The sequence below is a fragment of the Melopsittacus undulatus genome, chromosome 1 (assembly GCF_012275295.1).
Source record: "Melopsittacus undulatus isolate bMelUnd1 chromosome 1, bMelUnd1.mat.Z, whole genome shotgun sequence".
NCBI lineage: Eukaryota > Metazoa > Chordata > Aves > Psittaciformes > Psittaculidae > Melopsittacus > Melopsittacus undulatus.
In genome coordinates this window covers 140,082,967-140,106,771 of record NC_047527.1, presented here as the reverse complement: position 1 = coordinate 140,106,771, position 23,805 = coordinate 140,082,967, and the positions used below count along the sequence as shown (strand labels likewise).

Below are 23,805 nucleotides of genomic sequence, written 5' to 3'. Positions count from 1 at the left end.
AACAATACTGACTTTGCAGATCAGGATGAGGGGCTGACTGCAGGCAGGCAGTGTCTGACATGCAAATCAGCCACAGCAATGGCTGGGAGAGGGCACACGAGCTCCCTGACATGGACACCTTTTCTGCTGGACACTGCTAACTGAACAAACCCTTATCCCTCATAGCTTAAGGGGAGGATTTTGAACACCTGAATACTGGGATCCAGACCTGAACGGCATCCCTAAATCTAACATCATAAAATCTCTTCTGAGGGAAGGTTATCTCCAATTTAAGGTAGCTCAGCCAGCCTGAGAGAGGATTCAGTCCCCCTCTAGCAACCTATGTGCACTGCAAAGGGTCTTTAAGGGCCACAAACTCAGTTCAGATGAAAAACTATTAGCCAAAAGCAAATGCAACAGCACAGAGCTTCTGTATCCTGTTAACCATTTAAATCTCACCATCTTGTTAAAGTTAAAAACTAAGGGCTGCTTAATGTACATTGTTGTAGTGGCTTACAGCGGCCAAAAAGAGGAGTTGAATGTGTGAAGCTGCAAGCCCAGTCCTCGGCCAGGCAGGAGAATCCCTGTGCTGTTAATATAACAGCTGTGCTTCAGGTAGCAGAGGAGATGCACTGAGCATCATCACTGCAGTATTAAAGTTAACATAACACTGATTTCTAGTCCTGAGATGAGTCCAAGCATCCCCAAAGGTCTTCTCCCTCAGCATTCAAAACATATGCTCCTTCTCCATCGCTTGCAAGAAACTCTATGGGCTATATTCAACTGTCAGATATTTTGTTATCGTTAGAAGACTTGATCTATAAGCTTAAAGTTATGTGCAAAGATTCTGATTGTGCTTCAATAACAACAAAGAATAAACTAGAAAAGGATTGACACAAAGAATATTGCAGAATGTAAGGACTTGTGCGGGATGTTGTCATAATGTGTAAATATAGTTAGCTTAAGACACTGTTAATTTATTTCTGCAACAGCAAAATCAAAATTGTTGCTTTCAGTTCTACTCTCACTTAAAAGCCAGAGAACTTACCCCAGCAAGATAAAAAGAGCTGGCAATGGAAGACCGTATTTTCCATTCATTTGTATTTTTGACAGAAAAAAGTTATTTTATTGGAATTCAAGAAACAAAGTGCAGGAAAATGCTAGGAGTACTGTAACACATCCGTTGTGTAGTATCACACTAGACACACAAGGGAAATGTCATACATGATAACAGAGAAATGAGAAACTGCACTCATTACACACGGAGTTATCATCCAAGAGACGACACTTTCAGGGTCTGCCCGAAAAGCCTTATCCCTTGTAAATGCCAAAACAAGTCTGAAACACCCAGATAAGCAGAAGTGATGAGAGGTGATAAAAGGCTTTTTCAGAGGGCAGAGAGAGAAAAAACTGCCAGAAAAGATGCTCTCTCCAGCATGAGAGAGCAAGTTCAGGTAGCACTAAGTAGATGTGTTGTGGAAAATGCAGTTGCATAGGTGCAAAAGCAAAGGGATTGAATAGATATTTAGACACCGGGTTGATTGTAAATAAAAACTGTACCTTTTTATTTTATTTTATATTGTTTTATTTTATTTTTATAAGAACCGGGAGAGGGAAGAAAGTTTCCTACCAGAGCAGGTAAAGAAGAATGTCTTTGCAATTCCACACTACTCTGCTCCCTCCCCGCTCCCGTACTTCCCAACCCGAGCTGTACCTCCAGCTCGCTGCAGCCACTGAAGGCTGTTTCTCGCCCTGGACACGCAAGAAGCTCCCCAGGACACAGTTGGGGCTCGGGTGCGCCGGGTGCCCACCCCCTCCCGTTGGGGGAATGTGTCCTTCTCCCCCCCCCCCCCTCGCGCACCCTCGATGGGCGGTGCTGCCGCCGGGCAGTCTCCGCTCACGGCCGCCCCGCTCCTGCCCGCGCTGCGCTGGCAGCCGGACCTGCCCCGGCGGGTGCCAGCCCCGCCCGGAGGAGCCGCCCCTCGCCCCACCGCGGCTGGAGAATGGGGCTGCGGCGGCCTCAGGCGGAGTCGGCTGCCCCATGGCGCAGGTAAGGGAAGCGGAGGTGGGACGGCCCCGGGGGTGCGGGTACTGGCGGCGGCGGAGGCCGGGTGTGCCCCGCCGGGCCGGCAGAGCGGGGTGTGCGTGCGCGCGTCGCCGGGGCGGCAGTGAAGATGCGGGGCGAGCTGTGGGGACGCTTTTCTGAGAGACACCGCCACAAGCAGGAGAGCAGGGACACAGCCAGAAGCGTGCGGGGCTGACCCGAGCGCTGCCCGCTCCCGCGGTGGGTCCCGGTCTCGGGAGCGGGTCACAGGCAGCGGAGGGCAAAGCCAACCCAGTGGCAGGTTGCACAGTGCTGCCGTGCGGCATTCTGCGAGGGGAGCGGCTGGTGGCGGCTCTGCAAGCACCGGAGCGGGGTCAGCCCGTCGGAGCTCCCCGGCCTGGGCACACGCATTGCTCCAGCGCAGCTCCTCAAGGCAGGGCTGCAGGGCCAGCACTGGCACTTGTGCTTGGCGTTTTCTCCGGAGTCGCTCAGTTTACTCCATGCGAGCACACAAGTAGCTCGAGAATGTGATGCGGCGGCAGAAATGCAGCTTCTCCAACAGCGCATCGTGACGAGGAGCCGAACGGCACCTCTCACGTTGGGAAGGGCATGTGTATGTCGTATTCAGGTAACGTGTAGTTAGAGACATTTCTTACCTCTTAGGAGTCTTACTGTGCCAAGGCTAGCCTCCAGCCTCGTGGTTTCTGCCTCTGTTCTCAGCGTGGCATCTTGAACAATAGACGCAGACAGCGAGTACCCAGCAGTGAGGGCTGACTTCCCTATTTCGGTCATGCAACACGCGGTCCTTACTGCCTGTGTGCAGCCGCCCGGACCCTCATCCTGCGGAAGAGCTGTGTATGCCTGTAACTCGGAGATTAGCCAAGGCACCCAGCTGCAGGGGCTGCTCCTCTGAGTTAAGTCGCTAGTGGGCATAGAGTTTCGTTTTTCCTCGAGTGGTTTATGGTCTGAGTGTTGTGATACGCTGTGCGGATACAGGAGGTATGGTAGATGATGGTTTTGTGGCTTTCATGTTCAGTACATTTTGAAATGCCAAGTTGAACTGCCAACAGTTTTCAAGCTGGTTTTGAACCATTATGAATAGCTGATTCTTATTATAAGTTAATGAATCAGCACCAACTGATAATTGTTGTAGTTGTCTCTCATAGTCAGTTTTCTTTTTTCCCTCCTTTTTTTTTTCTTCTATTTCCTCCTGTGTTAGCTTGGTTATTTTTGTAAAGTAGTTGCAAAACGAGTTGCAAGACCATAACTGTAAGAGATCACTCCTTTCTGTGGAAAGATGATTCATTTCTTTGCTAAAGTAGGTCTGGGCCTCTCTCTTAAGTGCATCTTACTTAAGTGGAAGGATGATTAGAGCAAGATAAGGCAGTGTTCAGTTCTTGACCTAAAATGTAAATGTGAAAACCACCATGCCGTTTCCACCAGGCTTCTTTTGGTCCTGAAGCAGGTCCGTAACATGAAACACAGGAAAAAGTTGACCTTTGTTTCAAAGGTGACCTCTGTAGGTTTGAATAAGCCTACTTGTGCTGTCAAAATGTTGTTGTAGAGTGTAATGGATTTCTAAGTGTCTTAGCTGATTTATAACCTTCATTTTGCCTTTTGTAAAAATAGACCTGAGCTATTTTTATCATTTCTCTTACCCAGGCTAGATCAGGCTGAGGAGTTTGTGTACACAGATGAGTGATTGTTTTGTTGTGCTCGGTATTGTGTGGTGTCCTGAAAAGTTAGCAGCTGGATTCAGCCACCCCTGGATTAATTTTATTCCTTGGGCTCCAGTCCCTGCTGGGAACATCACTGGCAACACAATGTGAGCTGTTGATCCTCATCCTTAGGGAGCTGGTATTTAAAACCACTCTGGGAGACAACTGCACATGAAAAAGAAACTTAATTCAGGGGCTGAAGCACGCTGTTGGAGCGTGCTCAACTGTACGGGGTTGCCTGGCCTATGTCTCTGAGATGTGCTAGAGCCTGAGCACTTTGACGATGAGTAAAGAAAACAGGTGGGTTCCTACATTCAGATTGTGGCCTGGCAGGCAGGGATCAGCCCTAACCTTTATATTCACAATGTTCCCGTTGTCCAAAAAACAGATTCGTGCTTGGCATTGATTCAGACAAAACTCCAGGAATAAACTCGCCAACAAAGTTTGACCAGCGGGTATTCTTCATTGTGGTGCGGGGAGACACGGGGGATAGCTCCTCCTAACTTGTATCACCGTATTGCTGTATAAGCCGTCTTTACATAGTCACTGGGCATACATGCATATTCATGAGGCTATCCATGAGTTACATAATTTTCCAGAACGTTGCCTGCATGGGTAGACAAATGTGATGGTCTTTGAGGGTCATTTACTTCTTCCAACGATCTTCATCACTTCTGGCAGTCTTTGAAGCACGAGCTTAATTAACATTACAGACACAGCAATCATCTTGTGCTTTACATATGATGCACGGATAGACTCCACAACTAGTTAAAGTTGTAAAGTAGGTATGCTTTTATTCAGCGCTGAGGTGCATGGGGATAACTCCTCCAAAGCATGCACACCTCAGGGTTGTTCTCCCTTTACATTTATTCTCTTAAGGTATACATAGACATAAGGTTGCGCAATCCGCCTATACATATTTATTATCTATCCCCGTTTTGTATTATAATGAGCCGTAAGGCCCTTTGCACCTGCGCAGTGCCCCTTCTGGTCATGGGCAGGGGTCTCAGGATGAAGTAAATGAGTCTTCCTCTTGTGGGTAGGGGTCTTCAAGATGAAGTAAATGAGTCTTCCTCTTCTTAAACTTTACACCTTTTAACCTTCAGACATGGCCTTAGGGTCTGGTGGGTGCCCAATCTGCTTCTCCCCCACTTCTCAGTAGGACCAAACACCTGTGCTTTTGTCATGGTCTTAAGATTTGGCCCAGTCTGCCTCTCCCTGGCTTATCAGTAGAATCGATCATCTGCTTTTGTCCCTTGTCAGTAGAACTAGCATCTGCTTCTCCCCCTCCAGCAGTAATCAATGTCTTGGCAAGATGGCAATGGCACGTACTTAGGACAGACAATACTTTTGTTTAAGCAAAGGAATTCCTTTAACCCCCTTGTACAATTTCTCTGTATTACCCCCCTGTACATTGGTTACCCTTGTATCACATATCAGTTAGTTCAACTGCTCCCATCCTGGACATCTGCTAGTCCCCGGTACTCCCCAGTAGATGTTTATACCATCTTAATGGGTTCATTGACACCAAAACCATAGCAATCATCCTGTCCTACTTATCAGTTAGTTTAACTGTGCCTACCCTGGACATCTGCTAGTCCCAGATACTTGCCATCCCCAGGTCCTATTTTTCTATTTTGTTTTTCTTACACTTTTTGTACTAAGGTCCTAAGCACCTAAAATTATGTCAACTACTTTCAAGCACCACAGTTATTTTCCATTACAAAGCCATCAAACTTAAGGTTACTTAGAACTGATTACATTTTGTGCTTTTGTGTCTCCTTGTCTCAGCATGCAGTAAACCAATTCTATGTGCTCAGGAGAGATGTGATTATTCAGGCCTGGGTGCTTGCTGGATTGTTTCACAAATCAAGTACATCAACGGCAGTTTTCTTGTTCCATTTGAACACAAAAGTTAGAAGGTGGCACAGATACAATGATTGCTTGCAATCTGCATATACTTTTTGCAGTGTCATTCCTTCTAACCACTATGGCTGCTCAGGGGAGGGGTCTTCACCTGGGCCAGGGTCTTTTTGACCCATAGATGTGATTTTTTATATTGTAATGAAGGTAGTTCACTTTGGGACACTTTAAAAGTTAATTTCACTGTTGAGTCAGTTAATTTAATGGTCATTTTGCCAAGCTGTCAAATAACTTATTCCTAGTACAAGCAATCCTGGATGTTCTCCTTTGATCTTTCAAACAGGACCAGGACCTGGTTTTCACTTATAAATTCCTTATTGTTAAAGAAGGTCATCTTGCCCCATGGCCAAGATCCTAATGCACACAATAACTATGATTACCAACAGCAGATGTACCATATATTCCCAGCAAGCTATTTCATTCGATCTGTTTCTGTAATCAAATGTAAATTTGCTGATGAAATGTAAATGCCACAATATTTTGTTGCCTTATAAATAGCAATTGCAAAACATATTTCTTCTGAAATACATGTTTTAATGAAGAAAATCGTAAGACCTGAGAATCTTGTTACCTATTTTATTGGATGGATGTGTGTAACAGGGTTCAGCAGTAACTGCCCTGGGTTCAGCAGCAGCAGTCACTTTTCTCCTCCAGTAGCTGGTGCAGTGCTGTGCTTTTGACTTTCCGCCTGGGACCAGCGCTGATAAGACCTATGTTTTTAGTTGTTGCTAAGTGATGTTTATTCTGACCAAGGACTTTGTGAGTCTCATGCTCTGCCAGGGAGGAGGGGAAGCTGGGAGGAAGCAGAGACAGGACACCTGACCCAAACTAGCCAAAGAGGTATTCCATACCACAGCATGTCATGCCCAGCATATAAACTGTGGGCAGTTACCTGGAAGGGGTAGATCACTGCTTGGGTCGGGTTGGGTATCGGTCAGTGGGTGGTGGGCAGTTGTATTCTCTTCCCTTGTTGTTTCCCTTATTGTTATTATTATTGGTGGTAGCAGTAGTGGTTTGTGTTATACCTCAGTTACTGGGCTGTTCTGATCTCAACCCGTGGGAGTTCCATTCTTTCCATTCTCCCCATCCCTCTGGGAGTGGGGAGAAGGAAGGGGGGAGAGTGAGTGGGCTGCTGTGTGGTCCTGGGTTGCTGGCTGGCCTTAAACCATGACAGATCTTTGTGGCACCCAACGTGGGGCAGGAAGGGTTGAGATAATGGCAGATCTGACCGGAGTGTGTCTTATCGTATTTGTGATAAGCATTGTTTCAGATTAATAGTCACTCGTCACAATACTGATTTATTGGCTCTCAGAGTTGTTGCTCTTGATCTCAGAGTTTCAGCATGTCGAAACTTACTTATAGCCGGTATTTGCTGTGTTAATTTTTATTGGCTGGGGGGGCCTGGGCTAAGTTTCTTGTTTCACTGTACTTTATGGTAATGACTTGTAATACAATAGACTCATTGATCATGAAACTGATCTGGCTTATGTTCCCAGTGTGGTCACCACCTCTATATTTTAGGAGGTATATAATAGAAGTGTTTACCAATTACACATCTTTTTTTTTTCCACCTTGGGTGGTCAACCTATGAAAAAGACATTCCCTCATACCCCCTGCTCCCCCACCAGACTATTTACAGTGGGAGTAGATTCTGGAAGAGTTAAAGATCCTGAATATCTTTTCAATGCCCTTGAAAGTGCTGCATATGCTCTTTATGTTTTGCCTATGGCATGACCACCCTGAGAACACCCAATCTTGTCCAATCATGGAAGCTAAGAAGGATCCAGCTTGAGTCTTGTCTAGGGTTAAACAGCAATATAGGTGGACCACCAAGAGATTTTCCCTGAGGCCAGACAACTATGAGTGGCAGGGTATGGGGGATAATATGGGCAAGTATCTAGTCCAGTGGGTCCCTCCAGTGCTCTGGAAGCATCCAAGATAGAAGGCAGCTGCATGGAGTCCTCTATGACAAGTTGCAGAAACTGTGGGAGGAGAGGGTGAATCAAGTCAGTTTTTCGAGGTGAAAGCCATCCAGCTGGCCCTGGACGTTGCTGAATGAGAAAAGTGGGCAGTACTTTATCTCGGTACTGACTCATGGATGGTGGCAAATGCCCTGTGGGGGTGGTTGCAGCAATGGAAGCAGAACAACTGGCAACGCAGAGGTAAACCCATCTCAGCTGCTGCACTGTGGCAAGGTATTGCTGCCTGGGTGCAGAACCTGGCGGTGAAGGTACACCATGTAGATGCCCACGTACCCAAGAGTCAGGCCACTGAGAAAGAGCAGAACAACCAACAAATCGATAAAGCTGCTAAAATTGAAGTGGCTCAGATGGACTTAGATTGGCAACAAAAAGATGGAATATTTTTGGCCCGGTGTGCTCAAGACACTTCAGGGAATCGGGGCAGAGATGCAACATACAGATGGGCTCATGATCAAGGGGTGGACTTAACAACGGACACTATTGCCCAGGTTATTCATGAATGTGAAAGATATGCTGAAATTAAGCAAGCCAAGCAGTTAAAGCCTCTTTGGTATGGAGGACGAATATGGGGAGGCCTGGCTGACTGACTTTATCACAATCCCACTGACCTGCCAAGGCAAGCGCCATGTGCTTACTATGGTGGAAGCAACCACTGGATGGCTGGAAACATATGCTCTGCCCCACGCCACTGCCCGGAACACTATCCTGGGCCTTGAGAAACAGACTTTGTGGTAACATGGCACCCCAGAGAGAATTGAGTCAGACAATGAGACTCATTTCCGGAATAACCTTACAAACACTTGGGCCAATGAGCATGGCATTGAGTGGGTATATCACATCCCCTACCATGCACCATCCTCTGGGAAAATAGAATGGGCTGTTAAAAACTACATTGAGAGCAAGGGGGGGTGGGACTTTCAAACATTGGGATACACATTTACCAAAAGCCACCTGGTCGGTCAACACCAGAGGATCTGCCAACAGGGCTGGCCCAGCCCAGTCAGAACTTTTACATACTGTAGAAGGGGACAAAGTTCCTATGGTGTACATAAAGAATTTGCTGGGGAAGACAGTCTGGATTATTCCTGCTTCAGGTAAAGGCAAACCCACTGGTGGGATTGCTTTTGCTCAGGGGCCTGGACATACTTGGAAAGTAATGCGGGAAGATGGGGAAGTCTGATGTGTACCTCAAGGGGGTTTGATTTTCTCCTTCTTAGTAGCTGGTGCAGTGCTCTGCTTTTGACTTTCAGCCTGGGAACAGCGCTGATAAGACCTATGTTTTTAGTTGTTGCTCAGTAATGTTTATTCTGACCAAGGACTTTGTGAGTCTCATGCACTGCCAGGGAGGAGGGGAAGCTGGGAGGAAGCAGAGACAGGACACCTGACCCAAACTAACTAAAGAGGTATTCCATACCACAGCATGTCATGCCCAGTATATAAACTGGGGGCAATTACCTGGAAGGGGTAGATTGCTGCTTGGGTTGGGCTGGGTATCGATCGGTGCATGGTGAGTGGCTGTATTCTCTTCCCTTGTTATTTCCCTTATCATTATTATTATTGGTGGTAGCAGCAGTGGTTTGTGTTATACCTTAGTTACTGGGCTGTTCTGATCTCAACCCATGGGAATTCCATTCTTTCCATTCTCCTCCCCATCCCTCTGGGAGTGGGGGGAGGACGGGGGAGAGTGAGTGAGCTGCTGCGTGTTTCTGAGTTACTGACTGGGCTTAAACCATGGCACAGGACCAGGGATAAAAAGTGTTTGTACCACTGCAGAGATCCCATGTTAAGAAGTTTTTGTTATGAAGCCTATCCATAATTCACTGTCCTGCATTACCTACAGAAGGTTGTAGCAGGTGATTGATAGAAGCTGTGCTCCTATGGCTGAGGGTATTAGTTTAGTGTCTTTGTGCTGTTCTGGTCTGGGACAGCTACAGAATCAAAGCTTGTAGGTTTGGTTCTCATGGATGTATGGTAGCAGGGCTCCTGCCCTGGTACTGTGAGTTACATCTTTAGAGGGAAAAAAGAAAAATGCAGAAAACTTTTGCTTTGAATAGGAAAACATACATCAGTTCATGCAAAGAAATTGGATAATTTCTGTAATAAAGAAGGCTGAGTGAGGTCCTACCATTTGCAGACTGCCCCAGACCAAGACACTGTGTGACTGTGTAAATTTTGGAGTTTTAAAAGCACAGGAAAAGTAAAAAAAAAAAAAACCTCCAAAACAACCAAAACCCAAACTGAAAAAAAAAAACCCCAAAAAAACAACCCATGCAGCTGACACTGGATATAGGTCTTATACTGGTGGGGAAAAGAGAATCCATCCCACTGGCACATAACCTGGGATGTAGTCCAAACCCTGCCAACTGCATTTTCCTTAGGTTTCTACCCATAACCCTGTCCCAGCACTTTTAAAATCAGTTATGTTTGGCCATGGGTCCATATGCACAATGAACAAGACACATTTTCCAAAACACTTTGAAAACTGTGTGGGGAAATGGGAGGCCTCAAGATGTTGCATCATTCCTGTGCGTAAGGCAATAGTATTCACAGATACAGAGGAAGTCTCAAGAAGTCTGTGGGACAGCAATGTCTTAGCAAAAGATCTTGCAAGAGTTCAGAGCTGCCCTACTAGTGGTTTTCTTCTCTCTTTCTCTCTGGATATCACTGTTTCTGTGCATGCATATAAATGTGTGCATATGTATGCAGACTTTTGAAGAAGGGAGTATAAAAATTGGGTGGATTCTTTATCTTTTGCGGAATATATATGGGGAATTATTTAGACTAGCAGGAATTAACTATGTAGCTCTTCAGTTTTTTCATCGGTGGCCTGAATCTTACAGTTCTCACTTCCCAAAATCTCCCTTTGTCACTTTCCAAATCATGTGAGCCCCTAAGCACCGATGTCTGTGGCAGCAGAAGAGGCAGTGCCTGAATGGGGCAGCAGTTGCTGCTCTGGGTCATTGCATGTACATAGAACATGATCCAGATTGGTGTGGGACAGAGAAGGAAGGCCCAAGTAGGGTTGTTATATCTGGGTATATGATAGCCTTTACAAAAGATTTGGAAGCCTTCAAAGAGCTGAATTCCTGTGCTCAATTAAAGAACACCTGCTCTAATTAATAATTAACAGCATAACATTGGGGGGGCTTGTGAATTACAGAAGCTAAGGAAGAAGACACACACTGGATAATTTGTATTGTTTGCACTGTAGTCTCTTGTGTTCATGTTTAGAAAAGCAGTTTGGGTCAGGTTATGTAAAACTCCATACATGTACAGCTCTTTGAACATGGTTAGGGTTTCACAGTATCAAAGCACTAGAGGGGGTGAATCCTGGTCTCTTGGTACTATTTGAAGTACTTACTTGCTCTAAGTTATTCTTTCTTTTTTCTTTTGAACTCATTGAGAAAAAGGACATGGCAATATTGCTGTGGAGGGACATCTGCAAATAGGTAAATGGTCTGGGTACTGCTTGTGGCTGGCTCTTGCCCACTAGCCACAATTCAGCTAGGTTAAAGAAGAAGGTGTGTGAAGGACCATGTGGTGTTTCAGGGAGAGCTGGGGTAAGAGAGGAGCCTCAGACATCTGAGGTATTTATTGTCCTGAAACACTGTGATTTCAGTTTTTGTTATGGTGTGCTGCAGGAGGTACAGGGGTTTGAAAAAGCAAAGTCAAACAAGTGGCCAGGAAGGGTGTAGATGTGTGGCTGACCTCCACCAGCATTTTCTTGCTCCCTGGAGAAGGGGGGGGAAGGTGTTCCTGGTGTAGGGTGTGCATGGAAATTGTTTGTGAGAGGAGATGAGTGGTATCAGGCATAAAGAAGGGACAATTAGAGTGTGGTAAATGTGAAAAATAGAAGAGGAATTACATACAGTGGCAGAGGGAAGGTAAAGATTCTCAAATCCCAAAGAAGCCAAAGTAACAGACTGGATTTTAATAGCGCTCCCTATTCAGAGCTGTGAGTTGGCAGGCATTTTGAGTTGCAGTGAAGCTGATAGCTTGAGAAAGTTGGGAGCTGGATAACTGAGAAAGTAAGTTTGCCCTGGAGGGCTCAAAAGGAAGATATCTGGAATTAAGTTGTGGATAAGGTTTTATCAGAAAAGGTGGTCCCTTCATACCTTTATATTTATTCAGTGGTGACTGTGTCATACCAATGAGGATATAGTACCAGTCTAGCCTGCGTAAAGGTGGAGACAGAGAAAAAGAAAGAAGAGAGTCTCTTACAGAACTCCAATTCATGTAGTTCATTGACCACGATAGAATCATCTAGGGAGAGCAGAGGCTTTTTTTTTTAAACTGTACTTAATCTGAGTGACTGAATAAATCTAATAACTTTCTTCATATTCACTGTGAGAGATGTTGTATCCTTGAGGATGAAATCAGTTCCTGGTGCAAAACAACCGCACAGGACCAAATGGATGGAGTGTAGAACTGTTTGGTTTATGTTTTAGAAGCAGTTCTAAAAGTTCATTTTGAAGGGGATGTTGAGCTGTCTTCAGCATGAAAACTGATGTCTTCGTTGAAATTAGCAGCGACACTATTTGTGTCTGTGCCTTCAATTCATACCCATCTCTGTCTCCATTTGGGGAGTAGGTTGGTGTTGATTCTGTGTTTATGCTGAACATGTAGAGTGCACAGAGTGTGTGTGTTTTCTGACAGCTGACGTAGGTGAGCCATGCTATCTATGTAAAGCCATAGCACTCTCATTTCCGAAATGCATGTGGTTAGAGAGGTGCTAACAACTCACTGCAACAAGTGGAGTGCCTATAACAGCGTGCATTTGGTTGCAGCCCAGATGGTATTACTAAGATTTGGAGTAGATGTGTCATAGGCATTTGACAGGTGCGGCAGTTGAAGTCACAGTTATGTACCGTTTGATTTACTCAATTGCATTGCTTAGTTAGCATAGTTTGCTGTGATCTTTTAGCCTAGCCATATATAACATGAAAGTTACTTTGCTATTTGGTGTTTCCATCTGCCTTTCCACTCTCCATGCTTTCTAAACCCTGGCTGCATTTCAAACAATGAAGTATTCTTCTGTTCCTGTGTCTTCAGGATGTCCTAGGGCTCATTATGAATATAGAGAAACAGCAAGAAACATTTTGCTTTTTAGCTGACATTAAGTAGATATCAATTGGTAAGATTAATTATCATTATATGTTTTAAGTAAACATGCAAAGAGCAACACCAGTAGCCTTAGAGCTATATGATAAAAGGTCTGCACCATTATATTTAATTTCTAATTGTATTTAATCCTACAAAGTAGTAAAGTGAAACTACTGCTTATATTACAAGAGGCTGTATTTCTTTTGCCTAACTTTTGCTGGTGTGGTACAGTTTTCTGGAAATGGTGCTTAATTAGTCAAACTATGGCAAAGATCACCAGGTTAAGTAGCAGCAAGGAAAGGGCCAGTTCTACAGAGAAGTGCAGTTAGTAGACCAGAAAGGGACACGAGTTTGCAGAGAAGCATCTCAAAGGTTAATGACAGTAATGGAGCAATTTAAACCTTGACAACTACAATAAGGAGAATGCTATAGAGAGGATTAGAACACAGCATGTGAGCAGGATGCACAAACACAAATCAGCACAAATGTGTCCTTTTGCAAATAGTGGTGGTTATCACTGGGGTATTTGTAGAGATAACAGAGTCTGAGTGTAGTGAAACAGCTTTCCTGGGGCAGGTACCTCCTGCTCCTTGATGCTGTCTGTACACCCTTGCAAACCACCCTGTCTGCTCTGTTCTGCTGGGCAAGACATTTCTGTTACTCCAGAGCTAGTTCAGATATTTCTGTACACATGTAGCTATGTGATTGTAGCCCTGTTTACTAACTGCACACTGATCAATAGCTGAAAACAGCTTGCTTATGCTTTCTGCTGCTCCTAGAGAGGAGTCTTGTTCACCCATCCAATGCATCATGATAGATCTATTCATACTCGAATACCATTACAGGTTCTGCTCCCTACATGTTCATTTATGGACAACAAATAATATGTGGGTGTGGGAAGCAAAAGGAGATATGCTGAGGGATAGTTTGATGTATGTGCATTCAAATAGTGTTGAGATCGTTGTACTTAATTGGAAACTGGAGGCTCTAATTTTAATGTAGTAAGAAACTCTGGAAGCCTGCCAGAACTGGCAGCATCCTTCCAATAAGGTGTACGCCAGGCCACCCACAGAATCATACTTTCTCTCACCTCCACATTGATTCTTGGGCCACTTTAAGAAGTAGAGTTAACATAGATTACTATTTATCATATTCCAAAGACTGACAAACGGAAGCTGATAGTTGACCTGTGATAAGTTGTACCTTAGGGAAAGGGCAGATGCTACTTGGTTAGAGTTTATCTCTTCAGCCTACGAGGCTGGTGAATAATTTGGTAAATTGGGCTTAGCCTCAGATTGTGTTCTCTCATCCGACTGAAAATGGTAGAAGCAAGACTAGAATTTGAGGTACCTTTTATTTTCTTACTATGTTTTTGAGGGAGCTTTAGTGTAAATGTTCTGCCTTGTGCTTGCACAGAGATCTTTCCAAATGCAAATTGAGGGTTGTTTTTAGGTAGGGTTGCAGTTTACCTGGAAACAGCCTGCTGTGGGAGGTGTGAACTTCCACATCCTCCAGTGGCAGTAGTGGAAAGGCTGCTGAAATAAAGGGGTTTGGTGATATTAAGTCTTCTACAATCAACAAAAGCCATTTTTTTCTCTGTACAGAGACCAACCACATGAGGTCCTGATCTAGCTCTTGGGCCCACAGTAGTATTACTAGAAGTCAACTACTGTTTCTTCTGCTACCATTAATGTAAAATAAGCAACAAGACAGAAACACTAAAAGTGGCAGCACAGTACTGAGTAAGCGGTATTTATACCTAATCCCTTTTGTCATTAGATGTGTATTCAAACTGCAAAATTAAGCTATCTTTAAAGAAATGCCTTATTCAGAACCATGATATGTCTGATTCTAGGGGAGGTATGCCTCCTATTCTTTCCTTAGAAGTAGCCTAGCAATCAAATCCCAAATTATTCACGGGCATGGGAAGAAGCATTTTGTTGCTGAGCAGTATTTTTCAGCAGCTCTTCATCACTGGTAAAGAGTAACAAGCTGTTGGGAAGTGTAATGTGAAGAGTAAATCTTTAACAGCATCATCCGCGGGACTTTTGCTAAAAGCCCAAACTGAGAAATTAAGGGGAAAGGCTGTGATTGTGTTACCTGATTTCCATATAGAGTGTTTCACTGAAATGATCCCATGTGTAGGAATGGGTGCTGTGAACAATCTTACATGCACTGTACCTGTACCATCACTGTTGTAAAAAGCTGGTCACAGGGCCATGCTCCTCCAGAAACTGCCCTGGTACTGGGGGAAACAGGTTTTATAAAGGGTGGATAACTTACTGCAGTGCAATCACTGTGAGTAGGAATAAGCATATTTTGACATCATCTGCTGGAAGAAGAAATGGTAGGAGGAGTTAGACTAATCTTCAAAGCCATACAGTGCAGCATTGTTAAGCTCATTCAGTAGAGATGGTATGTTCTCTTTGGTACACTACAGTGAACAGTCACAATTGCAAATGGGAGGAGACCCTTGGCTATGTTGGCTTGGATACGTTGTTAAGAAATGACATCCAAAAGACACTGATAGGCCAAACTTTCAATGAAATCACATCATCATGTGTCTGTTTGAGAAGAATTTGTTTCCAGTGTTTATGAACATCTATTTATACCACAGATGGGTTCAGTGCTTGGGCACTGACAGAAAGGCAGTGACTATGCTCCTGAACTGCCGTTTGTCTCATTTTGCCCCCAGAGTCTACACAGAGTCAGTTCATCCACATGAATGAATGGTGTGGTGTGTATTTCATTTGAAATGCTGTAGCTGTGGAAATGGTGCATTTTAAAGATTAATTTGACAGCATCCTGCTTCATGGAACTGTTTTATTTGTGTCTTCAGGATGTTGACCTGAGAGCATGCCAGGAAGCTTTGGATGACTGCTGTCCACACCAAGGAGATGGTCAGCTGGAACTGCAGAAGGAGGAAGATCTAAATCAAGTAAATGATGAAATAAATGGAAGGGGAAACTGTGAAGTGGAAGTGAGGGAGGATTTATGTCTTGTTAGTGAGTAGTGAAAGAAACAGAGTGCATGGTTTTGAAAGGAGCATTTGATTTCCTCTTTTTGCTTGAAGTGTCCCTTGCAAGGGCCAGAAAGGAGCAGTGACTTCAGACACTTTGTGTATGATGCCCCTGTACAGCTTTTCAAAACCTGCCCTCCCCTCCTTCCCAGTGCAGTTTATGCAGTTAAAATGTTCTACATTTTACAGAAATAATTTGCAACAAACCATTTGTAAATTTGGTTTTATTTTCTCTGTCATGAAGGTGGTGCATTTGTGGGCAAGGATTTTTTGGGGGGCCTACAAACACTAGAGGTGTGGATGCTAAACTATACTGTTTTCACCATTCATGTAAAGACTGATGCTCAGATGTAGAATTACATTTGGGAAAATGGGTTGTTCAGATCTTAACATGTATATTGTAATGACAAGGCAGAGAAATAATAATGTTAAACGGAAACATCTGCACTTTGGGTTTTGTTGTCTCTGAGAGCTGCAATGAAAAGACCATTCTGTCTTCTTGAGACGTAAGAGCTGAGAACACTGGATCCAGGTTTCTTGCCAGCCCCTCTCTTCACCGCTGCCCTAGCAGATAGGCTTTGAAACAACACACAACACTTAATTTTTCCACAGTGGTGGGTAAGTGCAGTCTTGAAGAGGAGGGAAGCCCAGTTCTGCTGTTGTGGGACAGAGTATGGATGCTCCTGCCATGGAGTTATTTTGCTTGTTCTAGCAACATGATGTATCTCCCCTCAGGACAAAGACTTGATGGCAGGGGTCAGCAGCAGTATTTTACAGAGCTGTGCTCTATTTCCTCACAGAGTTGGTTTTTTTACCTCCTTTTATGTAAAATAACTGTGCTTCATGAAGTGTTTGCTTCTTCTCTCACAGAGCAACCACAACCATGTAGATTCCCATCTCTCCTTAGAGAGCTATTTACAGCTTCTGTCATCGCAGATGGAAAACATGCTAGAGGTAAATGAGAAAGCAGATGTATTGCTAATAGATTGGAATACAGTTAGTGATTACTCGATAATGACTTACTCTGATTTATCCAGTAATCTCCCATCCCAGGGAATGTACCAGCATATCAACATAGTTAAACTTACCTGAAGACATTAAAGACACCTTTTGCAGCAGCTGTCATTGGCTGTGCTTGAAAAATTTTCCTCAGTAACTTGTTTGGGATATGAAAACTGCAAGTTCCTGTCTTTGCTGTGACCTGGTGCTCAAAGTTGGATGGAGCCACTGAACAACATCATTAGTAGAATAATTCCCCTTCTGAAACCTAATCCCAATTCATATTGATACAGCAACTCAGTAGAGCAACACTAAGTTATTAAGCACTAGCAGCTATTAAGCATTTGTGGTGAAAGATTACAATTGTCATACATACTGGGTCGGGTGCTTACAAGGATTCTACCCTCAAGAACAGATCCATCTTCACTGCAGATCAGGTCAGTCAGCATTTGGAGCAAACCCATTTTGTTTTGTTTATCATCTGGATTTCTGATACTATTGTTTGCTCTCTGGGTTCCCATCTTCACAAAACCCAGTTGTTATCTTAATTGGAGTCTCCCTCCTCTCTCACAGCTCACAGCTGCAACCATTAACCATAAAGCTACTCCCTACATTCCTTTCTTGCAGTACTCCAAGGGCATCTTACATATGCTTCCCATTATAGGAGGCTTCCAGTATCATTACTGTTTTGCATGTGAAATTCATGCTTATCTTTAGAACACCTGGTTTGGGGGAATCTCTAGCTTGGATAGTGCCTCCTAGCCCATAAATTAGCCTTCTCCTCTGTTCAGCTTTGGTACTGGATTGCACACTAACAAGGTTCAGAAGTTTATCAGTTTAGCTTTATCTGTTGCTTTCATAATTTGAAAGGAATTTGGCTGTAGCCTTTGTGTAGCTGTAAATTTTGGTTGTATATTTTATTTTAAGACTATTAATGCACTGCCATCTTGTGACAACCTATCTGTTGCAAATGGATTGCTTGTTTCTTCCAGGTAGCAAGTCTTTGCACTGTGGGATATTTTTTCTATAGTTAAGCTTGCTAAGAATATTCATTTATTTTCAAGAGCTTAATTGAAAATACCAGCTCAATCTCACAAACTACTGGTGGTCTAGTACAAGGTAACTCCCTAGGAAGAATAAGACAAGACTTCCTTCTGTTACCTGAGCTTCCAGTAAACAGAGAACTCGAGATGTTCTGGTCTTTATGGTACATTATTCCTTCCCTGTGGAAAGTGCTTTTCACATTGTCTGTTCAATGAACAGCAGTCAGAAAAGTCCTTTCCTCTGCACCACAGTAGGGATGCTCAGCTATGGAGGAATCCTGTCATACACTTCCTAGTTGATGTATTTACATTCTTAAGGGGTTTTGTATCATCTATTTTATGACTACTCTGCTTGTCAGCAAGTGGCCTGACATAATCTTGGGTACTGGCTTTGTACTTCTAGGACTCAGCAGCCATAAGCTGGGCCCACAGAAAGTGGGTCTTAATAGTACTGCAGCACTCGTTTATCATCTGGACCTCAGGTCTGAGAGAACATACAGAAGCTTTATTTTTGTAAAGAAAACTTGAGTAGTAATTTAAAGTCAGAAGACACCTACAGACCTACAGAAGGTGTGATCTGGGGACAACACACACACATTTCCTCCAAATTGCTTAGTAAAGGAGTTGACTTGAAATGTTAGACACAGTATGCCTCAGTTAAGCAGGGGCTAAGTAAAATGTGCCACCTCACAGCACCACAAGCTTTATGAACTGTGAAAGAAAAGCAGTGAGACTGTGACAACATGATCTTAACAGTCCTGTCCTACTCCTCTCTTTAAAAGTCCACAAGTGAGCTATTTATCTTCTTTATAGGGTTAATCTTCTAACAGTTTAGCACCTTGAACCAGCTCACCCTGGAATCTTACCATCATCAATACCAGTACCAGGGAAGTCAGGACTCCTCCTCCCAGAAGGACTTTTTCTTAGACCAGACCTGATATAGTGTGTAGGCTGTAGTTTGATGAACACTTAGCAACAGTCCCATTCCTACTTCTTAACACTCACCAGTCCCACACTGTCCTTCATGAGTTCTCCCATCCCTTCAGTAAATTTTCTTCTGCACCCTTCCAGCTGTCATATCCTAACAAAGGTTATGCTTTGTAGAAATGGGAAGCAGTATTCAGGATAGCTAAAAGAAGACTTTAACATATAACATTTTTACTTTATTAGAGTCAGATGGTGGAATATTAAAAGGCAAGTTGTTTAAGACTGTAGGTGTGGGATACAGAAGCATTCATTTTATAAAAAGTTGTGGTTTTCCCCTCCATCATCTTTTAGGTGAGGTTACTGGAAGATATACAAGTTGCTACTTCTAGCAGAGGTCAAGACCCATCATCCTCACACCACAATACAAGTTTGACCCAGACACTTCACCAGTGTTTTAGTCCTTACGATGCCATGCTACTAACAGACTACTCCACTCAAACAAGTTCAGAAACAAGACATTTACAAAGGCAAGAGTCTCTTTCTCAGTCAAGTTATAATATCACAAATCCAGAGTCACTTCATGGGTCAAATGTGACAGCGTTGCTTGCAGCTGCTGACCTTAGAAATCTAATGACCCATGATGATAATTCTGATGAAGTTAAATTCATGTATTTGGCTTCGGAGAATGACTTAAATGCTATAGCAGTTTCTCAGCAATTTGAAGAACCTGGCTCAGATGCAGTACTGTCTTTGAATCCAAGTCACAGCACCATCTCTTACTCAGTCAGCAGTGAAGGTGCTGTTGAGTACAGTAATGGTATGAAATCCACTTCCTTGCTTGGGTTAGGGACTGTTGGAGGCCATTGCCAAGAACATGCCAATTATGGCCATGTGGAATATCCAGGTGATGCAGAGTGTTCTAGAGAAACCACACTTCAGCAGGTTCTTCTTAATTACACTTATAATCAGCTGCCAAATCAACCAGCACCCACTACAGTGTATCAACAGATGTGGATGAAGAAACCCAATGAAGTAAAGGAGAGGTGCTATAATTCTACTGATGCAAAACTTACCCGTGATGAATATCGTGCAAAAGCTCTGAGACTACCATTTTCAGTTGATGAAATCGTGAGCATGCCTGTAGACTCTTTCAACGCCATGATCACAAAGAACCATCTGACAGATACTCAGGTATCACTTCTTCGTGACATCAGGCGGAGAGGAAAAAACAAGGTCGCTGCTCAAAACTCTCGTAAACGCAAAATTAATGCAATTCTTAACTTGGAAGAAGATGTGTGTAATCTTCAAACACAAAAGGAGAGCCTTAAAAAGGAGCACTCTCAGTGTAGCAGATCAATCAGCAAGATGAAACAGAAATTAAACAACTTGTACCATGATATCTTCAGTAGATTGAAGGATGACCAGGGTAGACCTTTTAACCCATGCCAATACGTCATTCATTGCGGTAGTGATGGCAGTGTTTTTTTAATACCCAAACAACTGGTTAAACCTGAGCACAAACACAATAATGAATAAGAGCAGAAACAAAAAGATGGCTAAAGATGACTCAAGTTTTATTTTTCCTGAAAGAGTGATATTAGTGTGATGGCTGCAGGTCAGTGACTACAGCAGTACAAACAGAAAAAAATACATTTAAGGAGCAAGATAACATTCAGGTGTCTGCCAACAGTGGCCTGTTAGAATGTCTACCAGCTGACTCATCTATATGAAGAAATCTGTTTAGTTTTAATTAAATTAAAGGAGCTAGGCCATCAGTGTAACTGTAGTTATACAGACCTATTATAAAACTAGGAATTTAGTTTCTGTGGAGAACATGGGGGGGGAAACAGCTTTAGATCAAAGTTACACATGCTGTGTAAGAAGAACATTATTTAGTGTTGTGTACTTGGTTCTTAGTAGTTCAAAGTGACCTTACTTTTTTATTGTTAGCACTGAAAGGAAAATTGTAGCTCAAATTCAACTTAAAATTCACTGTGGACTTACATATTCCTAAGAGATACTCTGTGCTTCACACCTGTTCAGAACGGTTTTGCTTCCCTAGTTTTCCTTTGAGGAAAGAGGCCCAGGAGGCTGTTGTGTTTTTCCTCACTACTTTCACCACCATGGCTCCAGGCAAACATAATGTACCAATTAATTTTACAACTCACAAGGTCAATCTGCAGATTCTGAAAAATAAAAAATTCTGATTCACTATTGCCTTACCTTCAGCCTCTGCAACTGAAACAGTCTACTTTCTTCAGTGAAAATGAGTGATGGTGAATGAGTTCCTGTTCTGTTTCCAAGTCCATGATATATTTACTCATGTGCTTTTCTACCCCTATTTGAATACCTTCCTCTAGGAGAAATACTGAAGTTTTTATTTTTAGCTTTTTAAACTGTTATTTTAAAAGTATCTTCAATGTAATGGATTTTTTTAAAGCAAATCTTTAAAGTAAATTAAATTGAACCAACCAACTATTTTTCTGTACTTGTGACAATGAGGTTACACTCCAGTAGTGGCTTTGAATGAACAGAAGAGCTTTTAGGTTTGATACTTATTTGCACTATGAAAAAGCCATTTTATTCACTCATGATTATTCCAACAGCTTACCCTTTTCTATTTTACAACCTGAAAAGGGTCTACAAAGATGGCCAAAAAGCCATGTAATGAATATTAAAGAAGTAATGTTGAGGTATATTAATAAGATTTTTAATTGCTAACAACTGGATAGCAACAAATACTTTTTTTATCTTTTTGTAAACAAACCCCATAAATATGGATACTAGAAAAACCCTCACTGGTTATATCATGATGACCACATAGCAACTTCATAGTCAAGTATAACAAAACACTGCACCAAACACATAAAAACTACACATACACATAAGTTTAAATGCCAAATTACACCTTTTAAAGAAATAAACTATGCCATTAGCATGTAAATCATGTTGGTTGCGTACAGTAACCAGCGGCATCAAGTGGTATTTTCTAAAAAGGGAGCACTGCCTTGAGTGCAAAATGCACTATTGATCATCAATAATGAATCAGCCACTTTGTACGTTTTGCTCTGCATTTTATATTAAAATATTTCTTTAAACAAATGTATCTGTTTTTTTATTTCTCAGTTTTGCCACCACCGCAAACTGATAGGGTAAATTCACAGCAGAAACCTTCATTAGTAAGACCCTGAAATTTCATTACTGGTTAAAGCACTGAAGTTTATCCTAGCTGATATCCACAGGAATATCTAACCATTAGTTCATGAACATGAACCAAAACATGTAACAGGTAGCAAACCTGTATGATGAACTGTGAACTTTATTTCTAGATCCAAAGGGTAAAAGCATGTTGGAGGTCTTAAAGTCTAGTTCATGGCTCACGTACACAAAATTTGACAGATAACAGGTTGGGCCCCTAACTGACAGAACCAGAAGCCCAAGTATTTTATGTTTCCAGAGCTTGCAATACACAAGTCTCTAGAATCCTACACAGGAAGGGATTAAAAAGAAAAGCCTCACACCCAACTTGGTAACAGTTAAATGGTTGAACATTGGTACATGCTGAAAACAAGGAAGCACACTGCAACTCCTTCAGACCACAATCCTAGTAAGCAAGCAGCATACTCCAGGTGACCCATATAAAGACATGAGTCCCAATCCCTTTGCCTCAACCCCATCCCATTACTTTCCATATGCAACATGCAGGTAGCATGAACTGCCCTCAGCTCATTCCACTCTCATAATTGTTGAACAACTACATTGAAGAAGTTTATGCATAAATCTCAACTTCTGAGAACTCAACTAGCCACTGATACCCCTGCAATATCTCTCAGGTGAGTTAATTTTGCAGACTGAGTTGTGAGAGCACTGATGACCCAGGCACTGAGCTGTATGCCTGGATGCACCATGACATTTTCTCAAACCTCTGGCTACCTCCCTGGAGAGAAAACTAAGCAGAATTCAGAATAATATCATGCTTTTTCTCTCAACAACTGCCATTGTTTCACCTAAAAACTGTGTGATAATTTCTGACTTCCACGAAAAAGGGCTCCCTTTTAATATACTTCATACAATGGCTTTATACTGTATTTTCAACCTGTATACAAAAAGGAGTCACTGCACAGGAGCCAGGGAGCTATTCAAGCCAGCATTGTTAAAGAAAACCTGAAACTAAAATGGTTTTAAGAGATGGAATTTCATATCCCCCCCCCCCGAAGTTTATCAGCACTAATTCAGTCAGACTGCAACTTTCAAGAAGCCAAAATCCTGTGTCCAAACCAGGAACTATGTTGCATAGGACAGGATGTGGTACCATACCCTGGAGCCAGTGTCTAGCAAAAAAGCTGTTAGGACCATATCCTACTTTATATTAGATACTAACATGGAAAAAATACCCATCACTCTGAAGCAGGAACAATGAAACCCTTTTTTATGGAACTTGATACACCACTATAAAACTGCAAGACAGAGGTTTGTAGTTAATTCTTTGATGAAATTTTGCTAGTTCCTTAAATACTCATCAGAATCTGAAGCAATAAAATTTAACTTTCATTGTAAGTAACACAGAGAACACAAAGTCAAAGCTGTTAATACAGCAACAAAAAATGGAAATAACCAACATTGGTGTTTACACTGCAATATTGTTCCCATGTCTGTAACACAAGAGGTGAACTGCCTGTTTGTTGAATAATGAAAAGAGGTTATCCACAACAGGTCAGAAAAAAGACTTAAGTACAGACAAAAACCACGGGTGGTAGGGGAATCATAAAACATACAGATTACCTTCCCCAGTACTGCAACACACATCACGACGAAGCAGCACTAGCTGCTCTTAGATCCATAAATTTACGGAAGCATTCATCAAAACTGAACACACATCAACCACCCTTTATTAGAATACAATAGCCTAAGCACCACTTGTAACACATCAGGCTCAACGTTCACATTCAAGCATACCACCAATAAACCCTCATGGAAGAGACATGCCATAATGCTAAAACATGCCACACACTTTGAATGACCACTAGCAGCACTGCACTGAAGTGCAGCTTCAGCTTTGCATTTTGGT

At 42.7% G+C, this 23,805-nt stretch overlaps 1 protein-coding gene across 1 annotated transcript; it reads left to right on the top strand.

The window, feature by feature from the left end:
- The first annotated feature begins 1,910 nt into the window (after positions 1 to 1,910).
- On the top strand, positions 1,911 to 21,833 carry NFE2L3 (NFE2 like bZIP transcription factor 3). Its single transcript, XM_034068758.1, has 4 exons — positions 1,911 to 2,029; positions 15,589 to 15,687; positions 16,639 to 16,722; positions 19,089 to 21,833. Exons 1-4 carry the CDS (start codon positions 2,021 to 2,023, stop codon positions 20,271 to 20,273), a joined length of 1,377 nt encoding a protein of 458 aa, XP_033924649.1. The 5' UTR covers positions 1,911 to 2,020; the 3' UTR covers positions 20,274 to 21,833.
- Positions 21,834 to 23,805: the final 1,972 nt, after the last annotated feature.

Excerpts from the sequence above, each read along its gene's own strand:
- NFE2L3 (XM_034068758.1), top strand. Across the intron at positions 15,688-16,638 it reads AGGAGGAAGATCTAAATCAA|AGCAACCACAACCATGTAGA; the intron begins GTAAATGATGAA and ends CTTCTCTCACAG. Across the intron at positions 16,723-19,088 it reads AGATGGAAAACATGCTAGAG|GTGAGGTTACTGGAAGATAT; the intron begins GTAAATGAGAAA and ends ATCATCTTTTAG.